Source organism: Dasypus novemcinctus, chromosome 14, assembly GCF_030445035.2.
Source record: "Dasypus novemcinctus isolate mDasNov1 chromosome 14, mDasNov1.1.hap2, whole genome shotgun sequence".
Lineage (NCBI taxonomy): Eukaryota > Metazoa > Chordata > Mammalia > Cingulata > Dasypodidae > Dasypus > Dasypus novemcinctus.
In genome coordinates this window covers 53,015,108-53,041,692 of record NC_080686.1, presented here as the reverse complement: position 1 = coordinate 53,041,692, position 26,585 = coordinate 53,015,108, and the positions used below count along the sequence as shown (strand labels likewise).

Below are 26,585 nucleotides of genomic sequence, written 5' to 3'. Positions count from 1 at the left end.
AAGATGTGGGGGATGAGCTGTGTGACTGACACTGAAATTTGCAGCAAGGGCAGTTGAGGGTGAGAATACAGAAAGAGATGAAGTGGTAGTTCAGTCGGAGGGGAGGGAAGGGAAAAGAATGGGCAGTTAATGTTTCTCCTTAAACCAGTATTAAAAATCTGGTATTTTAGAATGTCAAAACTAGTTACCATTTCTTAACTCCTTCTCCCTCTTCCTCAGCTGTTTTTGAAATAATAGTATTTGGGGGATATAGACAAGAGAACATAATAGCTTATAAATAGTAACTAGGTGAAAAAATAAAGATGTAATTGTGTTTCTTTTTACCTTTCTTAAACTTTTGTAGGGAATCCAGTTATCTTAAATATCTTCTTAAAAAGAATTTATATAATACCTGCCTTAATGGTAACTTCGTCAGTAAACACTATCCCTATTATACAATCTGAGAAACATGAAAGAAAGTATAATTTGCCAAAATTAATAATAGGTTGACAGAACTAGGAGTGGTGTAGCTCAGGGTTTGAGTGCCTGCTTCACCTGTGTGAGGCCCTAGGGTCAATCCTGGGTACCTCCTTACAAATAAAGATTCACAGAGTTGTGGGTAAAATTTGAGTTTGTCCAGTAGACACAGATCACCATGATATTCTTCATTACATCAATGTCAGGATATTCTATGTAAAAATGATAAAGTTTCTAAGTTGGTTAAATTAGGTAAAGCCTATGCGTAAACAACTATGAAGCGAGAAAGTCGGGGAGCAGGTTGGCAAGGGAAGCTGTTGTGTCTGAGGGGACACAGGCCCCAGGTTCAGTGAGCATCCAGTGATAGAACTACAGAGAGAACTTCTTGCTGGCTCCACAGATGCCATCTTCAGAGATGAATCAGCTCCTGCACCCCAGAATTAGGTTTTTGGTGTGTTTTTTTGTTTTCAGGTTTTTTTCCCCCTGATGGGCACTTCTGTGTTTTCACGTTCTGTTCCTTAAAGTAATGTTCTACATTAACCCTTACCAATGTAGATAAATGAATTATATCTCCAAGCAAATTACAGTGCCTCTGGAAAGAAGAATGTTTATACTTTTATGGTGCTTCTAGGGTTTTAAAAGCCTGGGAGGATGCAGTCACCGTCCCTGAGACTCACTGGAGAATTTCTGATCATAGAAACTAACCAGCAGGATAACATCCATGTCCTATATTGAGATTTCTAGGGATTTTTCTGATTAGAAGGACAACTACTGAGCTGAGATTCCAGGGTACTGTGGATAGGAATTCCAAGGGAAATATTCTAGGTTCAGGGTTAATGTCTTTCTGGAAAATAAGACAGGGAGAAAGATTTTTAAAAACTTGTTGGGAAGGGGTTTGCTAAGGACAGAAGTGTGGATGGGTCTCTTGATGGGAATAAATATTCTAAATTATGTTTGTCAGAAAATAGAGCTAGATCAGGATTCTGTGTGGGATCCTAGCTTATAAAATTTTCATTTTAGAATATTGTTTCTCTTTAGTAAAGTTATTAATAGTTTAAAAGCTATTAAGTTGTTGTTCCATTGGGTTAAATAATTCAACATTCCAGCAAAACTGTTTGCAGTGATTTAACCTAAATTAGTTTTTTTTTTTTTTTTTTTTTTGCTTTCTTTACATATACTGCTTCTCAGAAGGGAAATATGTATAAATAATAACACTTGCTTTTTTCCCTAGGATGAGGTTTGGTCATGAAGGATGTCACAAACTTCAATTTATTCTTTGTACAAGAGTCTTGCTAAAGAGTTGAGTGGCAGAGTTATTTCAGATTTATGATATTTTTTCTTAAAATAGCCATTTGGATAGTATTGATATTATCCATGAATGTCCAATTATGTGGTCTGTTTAGAGAAATTTCATTACATTTAAAGGCTATGAACTGAAGCTTTGCATTCTGAAATTTTGAACTCAACAAAAATACCTATTTTAAAAAATGACTTCCATGACACAATATTTTATGAACTGCAATATAGTAATTTTTATAAGAATAATTTTTGTCATATTTACTCATTCTATATACTTTCTTTTACAGGATTCTCTTGCATGTGCCTTTTAAATAATCCAAACTGCCAACTTCATTAATACATTCTGTACTTTCTCCTGTCTCATTGTTCTGGTTCATTCTCTTCCTAGAACATCCTGCCTTCCTCATCCCACCTGTTTTTGGCAATGTCAGTGTCCATTTTAAATGCCTCTTTTATCCACAAAGTTACCTCTTGGCCCCTACTCCTACACGAATTTTAAACCCTCTTTAATGCCGTGCGTGTTGTTCTTTTCAAAGCTCCCTTTCTGCCTGTCCCTAGGGTAGTTGGTGTGTACTTGCCAGTGTGCATATCATTGGAGGGTAGAGATTATGTTTTGTTTTCTGTCCCTTTCAGGCATGTACTGGAGCATCTTGCCTGAGGCAGTAATTATTTTAGTTGAATTGTTAACAACCAGTCACTACAGTGTCCTTCCTAAAACCTGCAGTGGTGTATCTCTAGTTAATGTCTTTAAATAGAAATGGCTAGCCCTTTATTGAAAACATATTTATATAATTATTAGATTGCATTGTAGTTCCAGAATAATATATAACTGATTAAAATACCAGGTCTTGAAATTAGTAAAAAAGCTTAGTTATTTGACCAATAGCTTTTGTGTAAACCAGTAATAGCCAGATAGGGGATATAGAAAGTTATGCTCAAAATTAATTAGCAGTAGTAATAACAAGATAAAATACATACAAATAAAATAATAATAAATGCATGAGATATGTGTGAATGAAACTACCAAACTTTAAGACATGTAAGAGAAAAGTTTGGGTAAGTATAGGAATATTTCTGGATGAGAATACTGAATTTTGTGAAGAATTCAGTTCTATACAGATTAATTTGTAAATTTATTTTAATCCCAACATAAAATGCCCTGATATTTTTTTCTTTTTGAATGACTGAATGATTCTATAAGATTAAATAGGTGTGAATAACTTCTCAGTTTTTAAAAGAAGAGTAATGAAGAGATTTGAGGGATGGGAAATTCCCTACCAGTTACTTTTATTTGTAGATTTACTGATAATTTTAGTCTTTTGTAATATTTTAGATGTTTCCTGTCATACAGGTTAATATACAAAGGTTTTTGGCATAGTCTTTTTTTTTTTTTAACAGCAAAAAATAAAAATCACAAGTACACAAAGAAATAATTAAGGAAGCAATTTATATGTTCCTCAGGAGAGGAGTAGTTAAATTGTGCTGTGTCCACACAGTGGTATATATGCATAAGAATAATTTTTACCATTTTGGAGTACTTGTCATGTGCTTAGTCATGTGCTATATACATTACAAAAACTTTTCATCCTTATGACCACCTTGTATGGTAGTGGTCATCTTCATTTTATAAATGAAAAAAACTGATGCTCAGAAACATAGAGTAGTTTGCTTAGGATCATTGAGCTCTCAGCACCTCAGTGTCATCCTAGGCTTATCTGACTTCAAAACCTAGTGACCAGGCTGCCATTTATGAATGCTGTGAAGCATATTTAAAGGCATGAGGAAAACTTACAAAACTGTTTTTACAGTGTTTGCATATGCTTATCCTATTACATGGAAGAAAAAAAGATAGTCATAGAGCTGGTCTGTCAGTGGTTGAATAATAGAATACAGAAGTTTTTCTTCAAGTTTTATTTTATTTTAAATCTATATTGGGCTTGTGTTCCCATTATCGTTTTTTTTCAAAATATGCATTGTTTTTTAAAGTTTCTTAATTTCCTCTATTCCCAAGGGGAAAAAAATGACTTAGACCCAAAGTTTTATGTTAAATTTAAATTTTGGTTGGTAATGAATAATTCCCTTTAATCTACTCTTCTAGATTACTGATCTCTCATTACCCAACTATCTGATGGCATCTTCAGTTGGACTGCTTCCTACCCAGCTTCTGAATTCTTACTTGGGTACCACCCTGCGGACAATGGAAGATGTCATTGCAGAACAAAGCGTTAGTGGATATTTTGTTTTTTGTTTACAGGTGAGTTTAAGGTCAAGGGTTGACAGTTTTTTGTTTTCTGTTTTTTTATTTTTTGTTTTTCAGTATTGAATGGCTAATTTAAACCTAACAGATTTCTTTCAAAAATAGTTTGAGGATTTTTCCTTCTTTTTGTTCTTTCAATAATCAACTTCATATTTTGGTAGCCTTTGATTTTTTAAAATTGTGCAGATGGGGTATGTAGAGCTGAATTAATACTTATTGAAAATTCTCTACAACAACAAAACAAAAAACAAAGGAATGATAAAATAGAAACTTTTTCTGCAGTGATTATTTTGAAAATCATCACTACACCAAATACTCTTATTTTGACTTTATATGAAGCATTGTGTTTCTGAAGGTACTTTTAGTAAGATTTGGTGAGTCTGAGTTTTTATCTTATTTATTGTGTTTTCAAATTATTGAAATTTTTATTGGTAATTTTTAAGAGTGTTCATTATACTAGCAATGTAGGGTTTTTTTCCTAGAATAATTTGATTTAGGACAAAAAAGTTGTTTTAGAAGTTTTGCTTTATAAGAAATGCCTATAGCATTCCATTATAATTAGGGTAATGCATTATTATTGCCATGGAAGTTTTAATATAGTTTTGAACACATATGATTCCATGTAAGAAGTTGATAAAAGAGCAAAATACTGTCATACAGGCAAATTTATTAAATCTGCTTTAAATCTGCATACAGGAAGAGTTACAATAAAAATTCACTTGTTTAATTGTGATATATTTCATTCCTGAGATTTATCCAAAATATAAAAGCATCATAATTTTTGATGGGTTAGCAAGATGATGATGATGGTAGCTAACTTATTGAGTGCTTTATCCATCACTAAGTTCATTTAATCCTTTCTACAATCCTATGAGGTGGATACTATCACTATATTTAGCCAGTTTCGTGCATCTCTTCCCAACACTGGGTTCAGTGACATCGTGTTGTAAGAATTTTTACACCATGGGAATTAACAAATGTTACACATCAAGCCCCCTCTTCCTTTCCACTTCCCCACCCTGCTTAGCCTGGGTGGTTTACCAGCACATTGTTGAATAGTAACTTGTCCACAGTCAAAGTTTAAGTGGTAGAACCAGGATTTAATAGCCAAGACAGCTGGCACTAGAAACTATGCCGATAGCCAATGTGCTGTAGTTTACTGAGCAGATGATACTAATGAGATAGGCATACATAGTTACTTACTGGTCCTTTAGCTTACTAGTTTTAATTTATACTGTTATCAAAGATATGGTACCATAATTAAAAATTTTCTGTTGGTGGCACTCTTATTCACAAGTTTTTAAGGTGCTATATTGAATTTAAAAGATTGATAAAATAGAGCCAGCATTAACTTTCTGAGTGTTTGTGTTGTCCGAGTTTAATAAATATACACAGGAATATTTAAATTGGAATGTTGTGTAAATAATGCTAGCTGATCAATAGAAGTGCTTCTTTTAAGTAAAACTTCATAATATTTTTGACGTTTGGGGAATCAGTTTTCATTTTTACTTTACTAATTTTTTTTTCAGGCTATATTTTATTTAGTAAACCTGAATCTGGGTTCTGTTATTGTTTAATTTTATTTATGTAGCATGCTGATCACATAAAGTTAAACTTTCTATAAATGATATCTACAGCATAACATAATAACTTATATTTTTATAAGCATCCTGACATATACTTTAAGATTCTGATATTCCCTACTGCATCCCTTCTAGCTTAAATGTAAGCATTTTTATGTTTTACTAATTTCTGAAAATAATCTATTTGAAATATTTTTTTCCAATATACTGTTTGAGAAATTAGAATTCCTCATTATTGGTGCTCACACTGGTTTTTCCCTATTGAAACTTTTTTCTTTGCATCTTAGTACACAGTCACCTCTAATTAATGGAGTTATAATAGCCTGAAATAGTTCATGCATTTGTCAGTGGTGCTTCCTAAAATATACAGTCTTTCCTCTGTGATCTTTCCCTTTTTTTTGAGCCTGAAAATTTAAGCTTAGTACACAAAACAAGTTGGGGAAAGGTGAATATTTCTTGCCTAACCACTTACAAAAAGCAAAATAGTGAAGGGATATTTGAGTCTAGGTTTAATTTATTGATGTTAGTTATAGCTTAATTCCCTTCAGGAAGGATTTAATGCAGCTTGCAAAATATATAGAGAAGAATAAAAAGAGGGAAAACTCATCCTGAAGGGAGAAGTTAGCATAGGAGAAAAAGGATGATGCTTAGGTTAAAGGTAGTAAAATAAGTGTCCTCAGGAGCTTCCTCACATTTGCTACAGATGAGCCACACATTTACCTCTGAGCTTTTATAGCCACCAACCTAAAGAGAATCCACAGTTCCAGTAAAATTAAAGCAATACAAATGATGTTCAGAGAAGCACAACTATTTCTTGTAGTGAGAGCAAACTTAGATTTCATGGTCATGAGTTCAGTTAGTTTTTTCCACGCCCTGTATTTTTCTCATGTGTACAAGTCAATATTCCAATCCTGAATGAATCCAAGTTTTGATATGCTTTGTACCTGTTCTTTTGGGGAAATCATTGCACCAAACAGATTGGTAACATTTAACTCATTGTTTCTCAACACTGTCCCAAATCCAACTGCTCCCCTTGTCTTCCACTGCCCCTGTTTTCCCAATGACTATTTCAGATTTTGTTCTCATCACAATTCAAACTTCATCCCCTACTTCCTGTTTCATTCTTAACACCTTACCTCTCTTGTTGCTTAACTAAAATTCTAAAGGCTTCAGCTGGGAAATCCCACAATTTCCTTCCTAGAAATCTACCAACCCTCTTGTGTTCTCAGCGTGCTTGCCAGTTAACAGTGGAAGAGATGCCTCTTTCTTTTTGTATAAGTCTTCTCCTTCTACCAGTGTTTGACTCTTCCATTTCAACAGAGAAACTTTTAAAACAGTTGTCTATACTCACTCTTTGCTTCTTTTAAAATCTCTCTCTTTTGTAACACTTCACTGGGCTAAAGGAAGGGGGTGTGTTTGGAAAGCCAGTACAAATTGTGAGATCCTAGGACCCAGAAGGACACCTGGAACATATTCCATGTAAGAATATTTACCCTTGCTGGGGCATCCTGGAAAAGGGCCTGCACTTACTGTCTCTGGTCCTGCCACATCCTCTCCTCAAGCTGCTTTTCCTAAGGTCATCACTAACCTTGTCTAAATCAGATACACTTTCTAGGCTTCGTTTAGCCTGACCTCTTAGCAACATAAGATGCTGTTGACCATGCGTTTATTATTAAAACTCTTTCTTTAGCTTCTTTAACACCACTATCCTGCTTTTTCCCCACTTGCCTGATATGTACTTCTTTGTCTCATTTGCCAGCACCTCCTCTTGTTTACAACCCTTAAAAACCGTGTTTATTAAGATTCTATTTGAAGCTTTCCAATCTCTCACTGTATGTAAGTTTTTTCTGGACTTACCCAACTAAGATGAAAGTTGCTATTCTGTGTATTGGTATAAGGACCCTCTCAATGTACATCTTCACCTTGACCGTCTTTCTGTGGCATCAGAACCATTCCTTAAATTGCTTTGGATGTCGAATTGGCATCTCAAATTCGGCATGTCTTAAATAGAACTTAGTATCTCATCTACTCTTTTCCTCCTTACCCCTTGAAGTTATTTCTCAAGCATTTTCTCCAATTCTTTAAATGATACCACCATCCACTGACAAGTATCAAACTGAGGGTTTTCAGTAAGCGTATCTTGTTTCTTTTAAGAAAACTGACATATTACAGAATAAAGGATGTAGACACCCAACTTTAAAATGCCTAATTTCTGTAGAATTGTACTGAATGACAGGTGTTCATTAATAGCACCCCTTAGCACAAGTACCGCATTCCTGCCTTCTTCCCGCCCTGTCCCACCCCTGGGAAGTTGTGTGCCCATTCGTTTCCCCCAAAGACAACACTTGGATTTAGTGTACTTTTCCCATTGAGATGTTAAAATTATGTATAGGTTTGATTGAAACAGTGTTATATATTAGGGTCACTTATGGTTTGAGCAGCCTTTGTAAACCTGCTGGGATAACACACAATACCTGCTATTATGTTGTTGCTCTGAGAATATTTGCTCCATACTCTATAAAACTGACTTGCAGATAAATTTTAGAATAAAAAGTCATTTAGGCTACGTGGACTGCTTAGACCTTCTGATAATTGTATATAGAATGTTGACACATAAAGGGACCATTTCCTATGGGACATGGGAAACTGAGGCCCAAATGACCGTAAGGGATTTTCCTAAAAATCACATCACTAGTGAATGGCTAATCCAAGACTAGAACATGAATTTGAGTTTGATACTTTTTCTAGTATCCCTTTGACTGGCGTTTGTTTTTTTCCTCATGGTCATATTTTCCTTTGTTTTTGCTTTTCCTTGAGAAGCAAGCACCCTGGTCAAAACATTTCTAAGCCAAATGTTTATTACATTTATTTTTCCCTTTTTTCTTTGTAACATTTTGATAACTCATGTTTTATTTTTATTTACAGATTATTATAAGTATAGGCCTCATGTTTTATGTAGTTCATCGAGCGCAAGTGGAATTGAATGCAGCTATTGTAGCTTGCGAAATGGAACTGAAAACCTCTCTGGTTAAAAGCAATCAACCAAATACCAGTGGCTCTTCATTCTACAACAAGAGGACCTTAACATTTTCTGGAGGTGGAATCAATATTGTATGATCTTATGAAATGTATGGTTGTCAAGAGCCTAATGTGCTGTCCAGAGCCTAGTAGTCACTTCACTAGTGGGCAGAGATAAGTTCTAATTGTATTACGGCACAAACAAAACTGACCAGGTTTTAAATTGCACACTTTTTTAAAAGAAGAATCAATTTCTGGATATGTAAGTGTAAATGTCAGTGCAATTTTGGCTGCACCCCTTTATCATTTATCTTGCCTGTAATGGCCTACCGTTCTGCACTTTTGTGTTTTTTAATTGTTTTATTTTGGAGTACTTACCAACAGAGAAATATCCCAAATATTTTTCTTGCTTAGTGTCTTTATTTATAAAGTTCATGAATAGCTATATGCTTCTTTCATACTTATAAAGATGAGTAAAAGTATACCAGTTTCAAGTATATAATATTTGTGGACGTTCTTTGCTTTGGTAGTCTTTCCAGAAAGGATAACAGTGTTTTTTGTCTGTTTTGTTACTCCTTTAAGTGGGACCACTTTGCTACCCTTTTCCTTTATAGTTTTAAAACAGATAATTACCTTTTGGTTGAATGTATTTTTGCAAGTCATCACATTGTGGCAGGGCCATTTACACATGTTCAATCAAGCTTAAATCCTACATTGTGGGACTGAAGTGCTCTTAAGATACCTTTTTATTTTCACTGTGTAATATGCAAAGCTAGGGCAAATTATTTAATGGGTGGTGGTTCAAATTAGAACTCTTGTTCTAATTCCATTATGTTGGCTCTACCCCTCCTTTATCTTTCATCAAAGGGCTGTCCCAATGCAATCGTACTAAAACATTTTTTGAAAATAAATTTTTTTGGCTTTTTATATCCATAATTAGCTTTAAAATAAAGATGTTATTCCTTTAAAATGATGGACTTACCATCATTGAAGATGTCACTCAGGTGGCCTTGTTTGATCAAAACGCCTTTTAACAAAACCAAGCTTTAAAATCACATTTACAGTTCCATTGAAGTACATCATATATGTTTGTCCCCATAGTCTTCAACTTTAAAACTAAATTTATTAACATTTATTAACTTAATTCCCAAATTTTATTATTTGCCCTTCTCTAGAGTAGATTTATTTTGTTTACTTTTCGGTATTTGTTTTTCTCTGATAAGACTCAGGAATTCTGAAATGTGAAATTAAGTATCTCAGTTCTTTCTCTTGTAGCATGAACTGAGTGTATTTATTAATAGTGCTGACCAGTATAGAATATAATTCGGCATATGATTCATATGAAAACATGTTATTATTTATCACCTTATATTCTTAAAATAGTTTAATTGTGAACTTGATTAGTTTTCTACAGATGAAATTATAGATATTAAATCATAATACAAATTTTCTGTTAGGTGCTTCTTTTTTTTTTTTTTTTTGCTATAAAGATTCCAACTTATCAGAGACCTGGTCCATTTGCCTTTCCATTAGAGTGAAATGTAGCCCTAGTTTACTAAAATACAGAAGAGTTCTCTGGAAGCAGATTATTCTAGTCCTATGCTAGAGATGCATTTGATTATTTCAATGTGTGATTTCTTTATACTATTGCAAGTATAAATATTTTCCTTTTCTTCTTAATACATGAGTTTCCTTACCTCTGAATAACAGGGAAGTTTGTTTATACATCCGTAGCAAGAAGACCTCAGTGTAAAGGCTTTGAGAGCACCTGGGTCTACAGCACATAATCGGCCTCCAAATCCTTCCTTGTATTGTTGGTAGAAAACACAATATAGTACTGGAATATTCTTATTCTTTTTTTGAATCCTAATTACGTGTGCTTTTTAAAAATGATTTGTTTAATGATCACAATGAACAATACATTTGATATATTCTTTTCTGTGTAACTCAACATTTTTCTTGTGCTTTTTGTTTGTTAGTTTTTGTTAAAGGAATCATTAAAATTGCTTGTTTTCCTATTTTACACTTCATGTATTTTGAAGTGCATTTATTTACTTAGCATTTTATAACTTGAATAATTTCACCAAATGAATACTTTTGGTAATTTGTAATGAGTTCTTCCAAATGTTACATTTTGCTTGGTACTTGTAATAAATATGTAAAGGTAAAAGAGAAATAATTTTTCTGTATTCTGCCAATCATAATTTTATAAAATAAAATCATCCATTTTTTCTTAAAGTAAAATAGTATGGATTGACTATTTATAAAATACTTAATCTGTAATTGCAGTTTTCTTTGTTTTCAATATTTCCAGCCTCCAGGTAGACAACAGTCCATTATAGTTGAGTTTGTTTGATAGTTCACTTTGTTTGCAGGGTTCTTAGGTTGTGCTCACTATGAAATGTGCAAAGCATTGCCATGCCTTATTTGCTCCTTTAGCCCTGCATCGCCTATTATGTCAGCCACATATTTCTACTGGATGCCCCCATATTGCCAGGTACTACATCTATCCTTATAGTGTACATTGATCAAGTATTCTGAAATTACCAAACTGTTTGAGTTCAGTATAAGGTTGATTTATACACATTTAAAATAGCATACTTATATCCAACCTCCAAATCTGAAGAAAGATAGTTTTACTTTTAATTCTTTAGGCCTTTCTCAAATATTTCCACATTTTCTGGTTATTATTAATTTTGTTACTCTTTGCCAAATTTTGTCATGTAAATTACAGCACCTCTTTAAAAAAATATGCATGTAAGTATCAAGTGCTTTCATTTACATTTGATCATGTGATTTCTGAAATAACTTGAAATCTGTACTCTTTGGCTTGTGAAAATAATATAACCAGATCACTGTCATTAGAATGTGTATTTTTGAGTTTTATGTTCAGAAGTAACAATGGGTTTGTTTGGACACAGTCGTTCTGTCCTCTGATGCACTTGTAACCAGATGGCTTTCCCCTGGTAGGTCGAGTATATGACTTTAAAGCATTTTCCTCCTTTTGAAGCTGAGTTCAGTACTCTCATTAGCCCTTGCTGTAACTGAACGAAGTATAACTATAAGCATATCCCCAGCATTTATGTGTTTATTAATATGCAATACTGATTTAGACTATTCTTAGGAAAGGTGTTATGGATTCCATTTGTCAGTATTTGTTAGCCATGGAGCTATCTTTGGAATGCTTGAGAATGCACTAGCGCTATGTGCCAGGTTGATGCAGGAAAATCCTTAATGCGTGGTAAATCCATGGCATTCGTTACCAAGCAGCATCTGCAGAGAAGGAGAGAGGTTTATGTGACAGTTCAGGAGCATTGGTACTGACCTAGGTTACTGACAGAGGTGGTGGTAATTTCTTTCAACCAGAGGCCACTCATTCTACCAGAAAGGTGATCCAGCATAACACCACCTGAATTTTATATTGAACATTGCTGTTTTCTGTTATATTATTTAGGATATTATGTTTTAAAAGGTCACCACTTTACTCTGAAAAGCCATTAAAGAAGGGAGAGAAACCACCTATTCTATAGTATATTTAAAACTCAGAAGTGCCAAAATAACTTTACATATTGAACATAAACTAACTGATTCCAAAATTTCTGATCACAAAGGCATTGCTGTGAACTATTTTCTAAGGTAGCTGAGGATTTAAAATAAATCATTCTAAAGGTGAATTAGTAAAATCTTTTGATCTTAGTATCCCAGATCACTTGTGTGTCTGATAAAATGAAAGGTAATATTTTCTCTCCTCTTTCCTTCTGTAATTTAATGGATGTACAGGCATGTTCCGTGGGAAGGGTGATTCAGAGGGAAGGAGGGAGGATGTGCTCCTAACAATGGGAATGTTTATAGTCAACTTTCTGTGAGTGGGTTATAGTTATAGCAGAGACCCAATGGAGAAATGATTCTGGTGTCCATATTGGCACTTGCTCTTCTCCTTTTTATTCACCCCGTCTCTAAGTTGTGAAATGCCACCTGCCAAAGAGTTGTTCGTTGTTTATCTTAGTCAGCAGCCGTGTTTATGATGCCTTTTATAATATCACAGGACTTGTTCCAATATAATTTCCTCCTGTCCTTTAGCCTGTTTTCATGACTGTGTCCTTGAGGGCGCATTCCAGCTGCCATAAAACTTGCCTCTTAGTACCCAGAATAATACTTGTCCTGGTTTATTTGTAGCAGATCCAATACTGTCACTTGTACATCTTTTGTTAGCCATTGTGGGTCAAACTGTTCGCTAGAACATAAAATAAGCCACAGGGGCTGTTGCTGCTGTTTTCAGCTGGAGTAGTACAGATTGGGAATGGGTGTGTGTTAACCTGGGCTGTGCTTGTGAACCAAGACTGTTGAATACTGCCTGCCATACTCGCCTGCCTTGGCTGAGGGTGCTTGACAGCACTCAGCATGGGGGCAGTATATATTAATAGTGTGCGCTATTAGAATGGGTTGAATTTATTTGAACATTTTAATACTGCATGCATCGTATGCATGGGAGTATAAACAGTGTACTTGTGTATGGAAAATGTACATTTAATCATTCTGCCAAGTTCAACAAAGTTGACTATCCAAATTGAGTAATTACTGATGTCACTGTCTTAAAAGTGACTTATTCTTCTGTAGGATAGTCTGCTGGGTGAAAGACTTTACAATTACAAAATATGCAGAGAAATTGAATAGAAAAAGTGAGTAGAACATATTGAATCAAAATAATTTTAAAATTATAAAGCTCTACAAGTATATACAATTCAAATCAGAGTGGTATGTTTTAATGTAAATATATTTATCATGCAATGGATAGAATTCATGACCACCATAAAGAGTTTTAGAAACTGACAGCAATAGAAGTCAAAGATGGTCTTTGTTGGTTATAAAGCCATTTACAATAGAAATGTTTTTGAAGCCTAGCTTGTTTAATACTGATTATCTCTTATAGTCCTGTCTTAAGTTGACTTTGGCATGAAGGACAGGGCATGAGTAGTCTTCCACTAAGTTTGTTCAGTTCATTACTCTGATTTTCAGTTAATTAACTGATTTTGTGACATCACATCTTTTTAAAAAATTTTTCAATTTTTTAAAAGATATTTCGATTACATAAATGTTACATTAAAAAGGTAGGGGATTCCCACTCCCTACCCCTCCCACACTTTCCTACATTAACAACATCCTTCATTAGTGTGGTACATTTGTTACAATTTGTAAACACATAAAGCATTGCCACTAAATGTGGATTATAGTTTACATTATAGTTTAAAGTCTCTCCCACACATTTTTGTAAGTTAAGATTATATAATGGCCTGTATCTGTCACTGCAACATTATTCAGGACAATTTCAGTGTCCTGAAAATGCCACCATATTAACACCTTTTTTTTTTTTTTTTAAGATACTTAGTATGTTCGTCAGCCAAAGGGGTGCTGATGCAAAATACCAGGAATCCGTTGGTTTTTATAAAAGTATTTATTTGGGGTAGAAGCTTACATTTACCAGGCCATAAATCATAAGTTACTTCCCTCACCAAAGTCTTTTGCCACATGTTGGAACAAGATGGCTGCCGATATCTGCCATGGTTAGGGCTTCCCGGGTTCCTCTCTTCCTGGGGTTTGCTTCTCTCTGGGCTCAGGGTTCCTCTCTTCCTGGGGCTTGCTTCTCTTTCCTCACAAACAAGCTCCTCTGTGTGTCTGCTTCCTGGGACTCCAGCATCAAAACTCCAACAACAAAACTCCAACATCTGTCCTTTGCCTTGTCTTTTATCTGAGAGTCCCCATCCACCAAAGGATGGGGACTTAACTCACTACTGATGTGGCCTAATCAAAGCCCTAATCATAATTTAATCACACCCAGGTACAGACTAGTTTATAAACCTAATCCAATATCTATTTTTGCAATTCATGAACAATATCAAACTGCTATACTAAGGTTACATAAATGTTACATAAAAATTATAGGGATTCCCATATGCCCTGTTCCCCACAATAACAACATCCTTCATTGGTGTGGTACATTCATTGCAATTGATAAACACATTTTGGAGCATTGTCACTAAACATGGATTCAAGTTTACATTGTAGTTTACACTCCCACCCAATTCTGTAGGTTATGGCAAGATATATAATGGCCTGTATATGTCGTTGCAATGTCATTCAGGACAATTCCCAAGTCCCTACAATGCCCCCATATTAAACCTGTTTTCCCTCTCCCTGCTTTCAGAACCTCCAGTGGCCACTGCCTCCACATCAATGATGTAACTGCTTCCATTGCTAGAATCACAATAAGGCTATAGTAGAATACCATTAAGTCTACTTTAGTACATAGTTCATTCCCCAATCCTGAGGTTTCTGGAATAATAATGTCCATTCCACCTCTAATTGAGAGGGGCTGTGATCCATTAGGGCTGATCGGACTCTTGCTTGCAGTTGTAGACTCTCTCGGTTCCTTGGCACAGTAGTTGTCAATCATCACCTCCTTGTCAGTTGTCCTGGGTGAGACCAATGAACTGGAGAGTAGGTGTTTCAACTCTGTGACATCTCTACTTTAAATATACAATAGAACAAGCTTTGCTTGGAATTACCATTCTAGGTAGGTTTCATAGCAGCACATTAACTAACTAGATGGAATTTAAGCAGATTCTGAGAACATTGAGCCTAACAGTCTTCCTTGGCCTCTGGCATCTACACACTGCCAATGCCCATGAGGCCTTTCTTCCTGGTGGGGGTCTTGGCAGAGAAAACCGGGGTGAGGTTTCTCCTACCTGGATTGGCAAGTGCTCTCAGACTCATGTCGTTAGCCAGGGCGGCGGGGGTGGGGGGGGGGGGGTGGGGGGTGTGTAGCGTTGAAGATGACTGGAGAATAGCAGATCTTGGTGAGTCTTTGACTTTCAACTCTGTGGGTTTCTGAAGGGAAGTTTGATATCAGTTCCACCAAATACGTCAGTTCTCCCTAACCCCTAAGAACCTGAGAAAGGAGCTGAATGGCCTGACTGCTGCCTGAGAATGAAAGAATTCAGGAAGGCCAGATACAGAGAAGCTTCCTGCAAGCTTTCTGCAAGGAACTCAATTTGCCTGCTTCATGTTCCACCACTGGCACTTCTGAAGCCTTACATTTATTGCAGCATTGTTTTTAGTGTCAAACAACTGGAAAACTGTAAACAACACAGTTTACCAGGGCAGTGCCTAAATGAATTATAACACACCCACACCTTGGAAGATTGAGTAGCCATCAGAAAGGGTAAATTAGATGTATCCCAGAGAGTTAAGGAGATTTCCAGGAAGTATTGTTTTGTGAAAGAAACAAGATGCAGAAGAGTGTATAAAAGTATTGCACTTTTGAGAAAACACCCTATCTGCCCTGTGTATGCATTTATATATGTGGGTTTGTGTGCATGTGAGTATGTATAGTTTGCATATAGGATAAAACAAGTAGGAAGGAAAATATGGAAGGAGACCTATACTAGTTTAACATGGATTACATTTGGTAGGATGGGGTGGAGGTGCCGATGAAGGTGGAATGAGAAGGAGAGGGAGGTAATAAAATGAAGGAGGAAAAAAAGAAGAAAAGGGGGAAAATGGCAGTAAAATTTTAAACACACAAAATAAAATGGACCTGTACTCCCATAATTGATATGGTAGAGGTCATCCTCTCGTTAAAATATCCCAGTTGATAGTCATTAAGCTCCAGTACCTTAGGCAATGTTGTGCAGTATTCAAGAGCGCCCTCTCTTGAAGTAGTTACCTTGTTGAAATCCCAGTACCACCCCTTAGTGCTTATATCAATTTGGACAAGCTACTTAACTTCTTGTGCTTCAGTTTCCTCACCTGTAAAATAAATTGCCCTATCTTGTGGGGTAACTGTGAGAATTAAAGAGATTAATAGAGGTTAAGTGCTGAGAGGAATACCTGGTAGGTATTAAGTACTTAATAAATGTTAGCTATCATTACCTGGAACTGACTTTTTCTTAGGCATGGAGAAGCAATTTCAATATTTTATATTTGGCAGACTACCTTGAGTTGGTTATTTGTAGGCCAGAGGGGGATTGGTGGGAAGGATGTTAAAATTCTTACCTGGCTCTTGCCTTTACAGGAGGGACAACATATACACAAATGACACCTGCACAATTTTAAAGGGTAGATTATCAATGGACAAATTACTGTAACACAAACTGAGTAATTAGTGTAAGGAGCTCTCAGTCACTGAATTTGGATGAGTTGGAAAAAGTTTTCAGGAGATCCATTTTGAGCTTTTTGTTTTGGTAGGTAGGGATTAGAAGGCATATGGTTCTCAAATCTGTGATTGAGAGAAAAAAATTAAGAAACAGTGATATTTAGGATAATTTCCCTTTTACCAGTATATTTCTCCCCTTAAGAGCTGGAAAGTAAAATTGGAATTCTCTGAATTTCCAGGCAGTCTGTCATTTATTTAGTAAATATTTAAAGAAAACCAGCTAATTATCAGGCACGCTGCTAGGTTTTGGGTAATAAAGATAGGAATAATACTAAGGGAACTTTCATCTAGTGGGGCAGGTAGAAAAGTAAAGAAACAGATGCAATAAAAAGTGATCAGTTCCCTAACAAAGATTTGTATTTTGGAAGGATAAGATAGAAGCAGGAGTTGTGGCAAGGTCAGAGGGTACTCAGGGGTGGGAAGGGATGCACCATGATGGGAATTCCCAGCCATTACTGAATTGTTTGAAAATATAAATGCAAATTGTCCAAGGGAAGAGGAGGAGGAAGGACATTCTAGAAACAGCACAAGAGAGCATGGCAAATAGTTCAGTACAGCTAGAACATAGAAAGGAGGTTGGGGAATATTGAACTAAGGCTAGACAGTATATATATATACACACACACACACATGCATACACATTCATACATCCTATGCATAGATGTGTATAAAATATAAAGGAGTTTGGGTTTTATGATAATGGATGAGGAGATATTGGAGTGACCATTGGAGCTGCATTTTAAATCACACAGCAGTTTGGAGAAATTGAAGAGAGTCAAGATTTCCAGTCTACAGACTGATCAGGAGAGAAGGGATGAGGGCCAGAAAAAAGACTCAACTGTAAGTAGGGAAATGCATTATATTTGAGAGGCCTAGAAAATCAGGTCAGTGAGTAATGTCGAAAAGGGAAGAATCTGCAATGGCTCCTCAGTTTCTGATGTGGATTATGATGTAAGTATAAGCAGTTTGGAGGAGAGGGAGATGATATTGAGATTGAAATGTCCATGGGGCATGGCGATCAAGACACATAGTGGGCAGGTAGATAAATGGGTCTGAAACAAAGAGATATGGGCTGGAGATAGAGTTTGAAAATTATCAATATACCTAAAGCATTTGGAAGCTTTTGGTGTGGGTTTAGTCACTAGGTGAGACAAAATAGTGACTATAGAATAGGACAAAGCATGAGAAGAGAGTCCTTCAAAGGAGACTGATAAAGAGCAGCCAGAGAGAGATGAGCATCAAGCAGTAGAAGGAAAAACGTTTTGGGAATTGTATGCCATTAAATACTGTAGAGAGGCCAGAGAGGTTAAGGACTTAAAAGTGTTCCTTGAGTTTGGCAGTTAGGCAGTCACTGGCTTGGTGGTAGATCACAAGCAAGTAGAGGGAATGGAAACAGAGCTGGGTACGTCAAGGCGTAAGAGGCGAGCGCGCTGAGACTGCAGGTGTGGACCATTTTCAACAAACTTGGCAAGGGGAGCAGGACAGTTCATTGATTACAATAAACACTGAGTTGGTTAGAAAGAGATCTGTTTATTTGCATTTCCTTACCCACCTTCATAGTTATGATACATTAATTATGTCATTTTAAAATTTAAAAAGTCTGACTGAATTAAAGAGGAGAAAGCAATAGCAGGGGCAAATATAGGAGGTGGTAGGATTATGGCTCACTCACATTTGAGGCACCTGGGGAATTTTTAAGAATTCCCATGCCCTGGTCTTATCACCAGTTAATCAGAATTTCTTCAGGTGGGGCTTGGGCACTGACTTTTTTTTTTTAAGCTCTCCAGGTAATTCTGATGCATAGAGTTGAATGTCACTAGAGGAAGGGTTTCTCTATTAAGGTGGGAATAGCTGAAGCCTGTTTAAATACTGGGGGAAACTATAGTTTGCTATAGTAGTTTGCTGTAATTTAATTAGTTTGTTATAGCTCATTGATATGAGATACCCTTAGCTTATATCAGAAGATACTCTGTTATCAAGTAAATAGTATATTGGCCTGCAAGAGAAAAGAAGATATCAATAATAATAAATAAATAATGTATTTTATTCCACAACTTAGCTATATAACTGTGCAAATCAAAAATATTTTCACATGCTATACAGTGTAAAGGTAATGACCTTTACCTAAGATCCATTTCAGTCTATTTTTTTACTTTCATCTACTTTTTGAGCAGAAATATGGCTTTCTAGAATAAGTATCTAATTTGTGCCTAGATACATCCTAACACTAATCCTTAGGTGGTTTCTTTTTCTTCTTTCTTCCATCTCTGAAGTAGGAATATCAAAAGGTTCACAAGATGAAGCATATCCAAGATGATGCTTTTAGAACTGCAAGACTCAGAGAAAACTCGCACTATATTCCTGTGCCCTCATAGTATACACTCCAGTGAAATTTGTTTTAAAATTAGTTAGTTCAGGGACTGGATGTGGCTTAAGTGGTTGAGTGCCTGCCTCCCACATGGGAGGTCCTGGGTTCAGTTCTTGGTGCCTCCTTTTTTTTTTAAAGATTGATTTTTATTTATTTCTCTCCCCTTCTCTCTCCCCCCCCCCCAGTTGTCTGTTGTGCCCATTTGCTGTTTGTTCTTTTTGTCTGCTTCTGTTGTTGTCAGTGGCACCAGGAATCTGTGTTTCTTTGTGTTGTGTCATCTTGCTGTGTCAGCTCTCCATGTGTGTGGCTCCATTCCTGGGCAGGCTGCACTTTCTTTCACGCTGGGCGGCTCTCCTTACAGGGTGCACTCCTTGTGCAAGGGGCTCCCCTATGCGGGGGACACCCCTGCATGGCACAGCACTCCTTGCGCGCATCAGCACTGCGCATGGGTCAGCTCCACACGGATCAAGGAGACCCGGGGTTTGAACTGCGGACCTCCCATGTGGTAGACGGACGCCCTAACCACTGGGCCAAGTTCACTTCCCCCGGTGCCTCCTAAAGGGAAAAAAAAAAAAAAAGCAAAACAAATGAAAAAAAAAACAACTCAGGAAATCCAATGTGGCCAGCTTCCCACATAGGAGGTCCCAGTTTCAATCCCCAGCCTCAGAAGAAAAAAAAAATTAGTTCAGTTTTAGACATTTTTAAAAAGTAAAAAGAATGACAAAGATCATCTGGTTCCAAATTCTCATTTCCATAGTCTCACAGAGCAAGGTAGTGGCAGAGCATCTTATTCCTCTGCCCTGTGCTTGCCAACTCTATGGCAGATGGGAGGCCTACAGAAACTCTGACACAAAAGCATCTTTGTTGCCTTGGTAACGTAAGTGGCTCCAGAGCCTTAGGTCCATAGATTGTCACCCTGATTTAGTAACAATTTTACTTAATGCCCACTTAAACTTGATAGAATTTGATTATGGTTGGAATTTCAACTGATTCTGAAACCATCAAGTCCTACAAAATTGCACATCTAATAATAAGTAGTTTGAGACATGAGTATATATATTCCAATCCCTAGTTTCCAATCTTTGCCATTAAGATAAAGAAAAATAAATATTAAGGCACTTAATTTTGATAGTTGTACTCAGAACAATGTGTTATATGTCAAAGTGGGTATAATTTCCACCCAGCAAAGAAACAAACTTTTCCACTGAAATAACAAATAGCTGAAAAGGAAAGGAAAAGTATTCCTAAGTAGCTGTTACAAGCAATATCCTATCTCTTGGCTATATGGCTATATAATTAGGGCATTATTATATCAGTTATAAAATAATTTCTGTTCCAGCCCTAGTCTCAAGTAATGACAGTTCTAGAGTTGCACATGGTCATAAACTACTTTCAGAGTTAAAAATGTTCACTAAGTTCTCTAGAACGGCTCTTATCAGCTGAACTTTATAGACTTCATTTATGTATCTTTTGTATCTAACTATTTAATGCAAAAAAATTAGAACCAAAACAGGATTTAGTCAAACAGATCGAAAGGAACAATTTTAGTTATAATACCACAGAAAAACAACTGTTACACAAACTGATTCTACAACTCGTTTTGCCCCAAAGTTCTGAATTATAGTGTTTAATGACTTAGCATGGCTTCAGATTCAGTTTTTGTGCTGTGTTCTCCCAAAAGAGTTCTGTTAAATGACGATGACATATGCAGAGCACCTACCCTAACCTCTAGAAGATACTTAGGAAATGTGAACTCCTGCCCTGTCCTTTTAGTGACTGACTGAATTATGATTTCTGCAGGACACTCTGACTGGGGATCACGTGGCAAAAGGGAGGCCCAAATATTTCCACTAAGTTATAAGGGATCAAATAATTTAAATTACATCTCTGTTGGGTGTCAGAGTTACTCTTTGCTCATAAATTCAGACAGAGGCTGTTTAAGTACAGCTGTTGCCATACAGTACCAAATGAGTACACAGACTTTCTTGGCTCCACGCTTATGACGGAAGAGGTGAAAACTGTTCATGTTGATTTAACTTGAAGTCAAAGTTTGACCTTTGGATTTGATAAAGCATTTTTAAAAAATGTTATGATCAAAATAAAACCATCTTCCTTATTATGAAAGTAGTCTGGTTGAAATTACCTTTCAGAATGAGAAGGGCAAAAATATTTTCTACATTTTTCCTTAGAGTAGGGATCATTCTATGTTTAAATGCTGTTTCTAACTTTTAATGGGAAAGAATGAGCTGGACTGTGGCCACTACTGTAAGGTGAAGGAGGCCAGTCCATCCCATTCGCAAATCACATATTAAATTCTCTCAAAATAAACATTAATTTATTCTCCTTGCAATAAATATTACAAAGCATTATTTTGTGTGTTTTAAAATCTTACAAAATGGTGTAAAGATTATCTGTAGTAATAAACATGTGAAAATATCCAGGAAAATTTTGAAAAAAGAAAAGTAATAGAGGACGTCCTATGCCAAAATTTAAAATATAAAATCATTGAAATCAGAAGAAATAGTCTGATTGATAGAACAAAAGAGAAAGCCTAGAATCAGATCCATGTGTACACAAGACTATATTATGTTAGAAAACAACAACAACAATGCGGCATCGATAAATGGCATTGGGAAAACAAGCTAACTTTTTAATTTAAAGACACATTTAAGACTTAAAATGGAAAAATTGAATGCAAGATATTACCACTGTAGCAAAGGAGCATGGCTAAATTTTAAATTTTTAACTTGAAAAAAACCCAAATTTTAATTCCATGTACCTAAAATACTATTTTTTCATCTATTATCTCACACAAATTGTTTAATACAGAAATATGTGTTCATTCCATTTTGTGTTCCTTTTAGTTAATATTGCTACACACTCTTTTTCTAATTAGTGCCTAGATATATCCTAACTCTAATCCTAAGGTGTTCTCTTTTTCTTCTTTCTTCCATCTCTGAAATAGGAATATTGTAATGGTTATTTTAATAATCTTTCTTTTTTGCATATATGGTTCATAGCTAACAGTATAGGGTAAAAACCCTTTGGAGTTTTTTTTTAATATACAAGTATATAATATATGTTTGTATGCATTTGCTTTATACTGTATATATTATAGTTATCCTTAATTTTCTTTCTCTGTGATAAACTTTAGAAACAAAATGACCTCTAGAATCACATTGTCTCATTTTCAAGTTCAAAACTAAAAGGACTGCTATGATTTTATTTGGAAATCAAATTGTAAATGTCATTGTTTTTCAATTTAATTTTTAAGCTGCGTGTTGAAAACCTTCCTACTTCAGGTTATCTATTTAAAAGAATATGTTGTTGCATATTATTTTTATCTGAAATTCTCTCCATTTTTATGGATTAATTTAGAACATTTCCATGTATTATTATAATTTTATTTTGTAACTTAAAATTTATATTCTCTTTTTTCTTCTGTGGTGTTACTTGTATGATGTACATTCTATTTACATTAATATTTTAATAAAATTTGGAAGTAAATATTTATCTTTAATATTAATTATAAACAAATTCAGGTAATTCACAAAAGTTCATAATACTACAAATATCAATTTATAGCTATCTAATCAAACATCCGACACTTTTGTTTCCTTTTAAGGGGAGAAAAATAACTTTATGCACCTGAGTAAGGTTTCTGTTCCCTCATTCTTCATCGTTTGTTAAATGGGAAAGTCTTTTCATTGTTGGTTGTTTTGTTCTAATGTTCCAGTTACCTATATTAATCAGTAATATTCCTTACTTTTCTAGAGTGTTCTATCAGTAATTACATAAATTTCTAGTTGTGGAGTTTTTTTTTTTTTTTTTACATATCTTTCATCTTCACAGTACGTATAAGTCCTAAACTGCTTCTTTTTGGGGCTCTTTAACCCTTCGTACAGAGTTCTCTTGAATCATCTAGAGATCTTTACAGGAAGCATATGCGTGGATGTTAAATACTGAAGGCCTAAAAATATTTTCTCGTACCTTTACATATACACGAGAAGTAGATTAAATATAATAACCTTGGGCTACATATTTATATTTTTTATTTTGACTTTTTATCTTGAGATAATTGTAAATTCACGTTGCAGTTCTAAGAAATAATACAGAGAGAACCGATATAACTTCGGCTCTCTGCTACCATTCAGTTTCTCTGAATGGTAACTGTCCACTTTGCCAGGCTTTTATGACAAATTGACAAATACCACACAATGGGTGGTTTAAAAAACAAGAACTTATTGGCTCATGATTTGGAAGGCCAGAAGTCCAAAATCAAGACGTCAGCAAGGCCATGCCTCTCCCCAAAGCCTGCAGCGTCCCGGGGCTGGCGCAGTATGGCTTTAATTTGCATTTCCCAAAGTCTGCTGCGATCCTTGCACCCCCTTGGCTTGCATCTCTGCCTCCCGTCACATGGCCGTCTCTCTCTCACTCCTGTCTCTTCTCGTTTCCGTTGCTTTGTGGCTTTTCTGTCGTCTCTTTGTAAGGCCTCCAGTAATATGGTCAAGACCCACCCTGATTCAGTGGGGCCACACCTGAATTAAAATAACATCTTCAAAAGGTCCTATTTACAATGGGTTCATGGAATAAGGGCCACAGATTAAGAATGTGCCTTTCGTCAGATACATAATTCAATCTACCATAGTAAAAACATCTTGCAAAACTTTAGTACAATATCACAACCAAGATATTTGCAGTGATACAGTCTAGGGTCCCTCATGTTGCCCTTTTTTTGTGTGTGTGTGTGTGTGATTTTTTTTTTATTGACTTTGTAATAATATTACATTAAAAATATATATGTGAGGTCCCATTCAACCTCACCCCCCCACCCCCCCTCCCCCCCCCAACAACACTCGTTCCCATCATCATGACACATCCATTGGATTTGGTAAGTACATCTTTGGGCACCTCTGCACCTCATAGACAATGGTTCACATCATGGCCCATACTCTCCTCCATTCCATCCAGTGGGCCCTGTGAGGATCCACGATGTCCGGTGATTACCTCTGAAGCACCATCCAGGGCAGCTCCATGTCCCAAAGTCATGTTGCCCTTTTATAACCACACCCCCTCCTTAATCCCTGGCACCAGTAATCTGTTCTCCATTTCTATAATTTTGTCAATATAAGAGTGTTATAAAAATGGAAACATACAATATGCAACCTTTTGGGATTGGTTTTTCTCACTCAGCATAATTCTCTGGAGATTCATCCAGGTTGCTATGTGCATCAATAGTTGGTTCCTTTTTATTGCTGAGTAGTATTCCTCAGAATGGATGTATTACAGTTCGTTTAATCATTCACCATTGGAGAACATTTAGGTTGTTTCTAGTTTTTGGCTACAGGGAATAAAGCTGCTGTAAAGGTGTATACAGGTTTTTGTGTGGTATTTTCTCTGGATAAATACCAAGAAGTGCATTTTCTGAGTTGTATGTTAGTTTTCTATTTATTTTTACTTGCCAAACTATTTTTCAGAATGGTTGTACCAATATTACATTCCTATCAGCAATGTATGAGTGATCCACTGTCTCTGTCTTCACATCTGCCTTTGATGTCATTATTTTTAAATTTTGCCATTCTGATATAATGTGTAAGGATGTTGCAATGGGGTTTTAATTTGCATTTTACTGATAACTAATGAGGTTGAATATCTTTTCAGGTGCTTATTTGTCATCTGTATGTCTTCTGCAGTGAAATGTCTTTCTTTTACCATGTTCTAATTAGACTATTTTTTTTACTATTGAATTTTAAGAATTCTTTATCTACTCTAGATATTAGGCCTTTGTGATTTTCTTCCAGTCTGTATCTTTGTCTTTTCATCCTCTTAATAGAGCATAACTTTTAAATTCTGATGAAGTCCAATTTGTGAATTTTTCCTTTTGTGAATTGTACTTTTGGCATCAAGTCTATGAATTCTTGCCCCAGCCCTAAAGCCTGAAGATTTTTTCCTATGATTTTTTTCTAAAAGTTTTATAAATTTACATTTTACACTTAAGTCAGTGATCTTTAGGTTAATTTTTATATAAGGTTGAGGTTTAGGTTGAAGTTCATCTTCTTGCCTACATATGTCCAGTTGCCACAGCACCATTTTTGAAAAGTTCATCTTTCCTCCATTGAATTGCTTTTGCATCTTTGTGGAAAATCATTTTATTTGCAAGGATCTAATTCTTGGTTCTTCATTCTATTCCATTAATCTATGTGTTTATTCTTCTGCCAAACACTGTCTTGAATACAGTAGCTATATAATAAATCTTATAAACTGGTAGACAGATTTCTTCTACTTTTTCATCTTTTGCATAATTGTTTTCGCTGTTCTAGTTCCTTTACCTTCCTATGTAAATTTTAGAATAAACTTTTCTACATATATGAAAAAATCTTCCTGGGATTTTAATAGGAATTGTGAAAACTTGTATTTCATTTTGGGGGAGAAGTGACAGCTTAACTTTATTGACTTATTTTTATCATTAAAAGAAAATGTATGTTTACGTTATGGAAGACCCTAATAGTGGGCTGAGAAATTTTTATTCTATAGTCTTGGAGAGGGATATTAAAATGTTTGTTTCCAAGGAAACAACACATCCCATAACCAAATAACCTGTCATAGTGAACTTTGTAACCATAGGGTTAAAAATTCATGAAACAATTTCTTGATGAAATCAGGCAACACTGACTTTTCTAGTCCATGAATACAGTATGTACCTCCATTTATTTAGATTTTCTTTGATTTCTTTCATCAGCATTTTGTAGTTTTCAGCACACAAGTCCTGTATACGTTTTTGTTAGATTTATACCTAAGTGTTTTTTTCTCTCTCATTTTTAGGCTATAGGTTATGGGTTATAAAGGGTATTCTATTTTAAATTTTGTTGTGCATGTGTTCATGCTAGCAAATAGAAATGCAGTTGGTATTTTTATGTTTTCTTGTAGTCTATGAGTTTCCTGAATTTACTAATTCCAGGAGAGTTTTTTTTGGTATATTCCTTGGGATTTCCTAGACAATTTTGTCATGTGCAAATAGGGTCAGAATTCTTTATTACTTTCCAATCTCCATGTTTTGTTTCCTTTTCTTGCCTTACTGCACTAGCTAGTACTTCCAGCACTATGTTGAATAAAAGTGCTGAGAGCAGACATCCTTGCCTTGTTCCCAATCTTAGGAGGAAAGCATTCAGTCTTTCACCATTGAGGATAATGTTAGCTGTAGGTTGGTTTTTTGTTTGTTTGTTTGTTTGTTTTGTAGCCTTACAATTAGGCCTTTCTCTTTCGTAGGCCTACAATTAGGTCTTTCTATTTCTATTTTTCTGAGTTTATTTATTTATTTATTATAATGAGTGGTGTTGAACTTTGTCCAATGCTTCTCCTTTCTCCTACATTGATTGATATGAGTATGTGATT

The 26,585-nt window shown here is 35.5% G+C and overlaps 1 protein-coding gene across 8 annotated transcripts in view; it reads left to right on the top strand.

Annotated features, from left to right (window-relative positions):
• The window catches only part of TMEM64 (transmembrane protein 64), a 58,566-nt gene that overhangs the window by 10,388 nt on the left and 21,593 nt on the right, over positions 1 to 26,585 (top strand). For 5 of the 8 annotated variants that reach the window (XR_011645647.1, XR_009180452.2, XR_009180453.2 and 2 more), the window contains exons 2-3: positions 3,854 to 4,009; positions 8,521 to 8,692. Coding sequence is in view for 2 of the 8 variants with exons in the window: in XM_058275709.2 (XP_058131692.1) it covers positions 3,854 to 4,009; positions 8,521 to 8,712 (348 nt within the window). In the remaining 6 variants the exon portion in view is untranslated. Of the gene's footprint in view, positions 1 to 3,853; positions 4,010 to 8,520; positions 10,858 to 26,585 lie in introns of those variants that run through there. The other 3 variants (XM_058275709.2, XR_009180455.2, XM_058275710.2) reach the window with 3 other exon arrangements.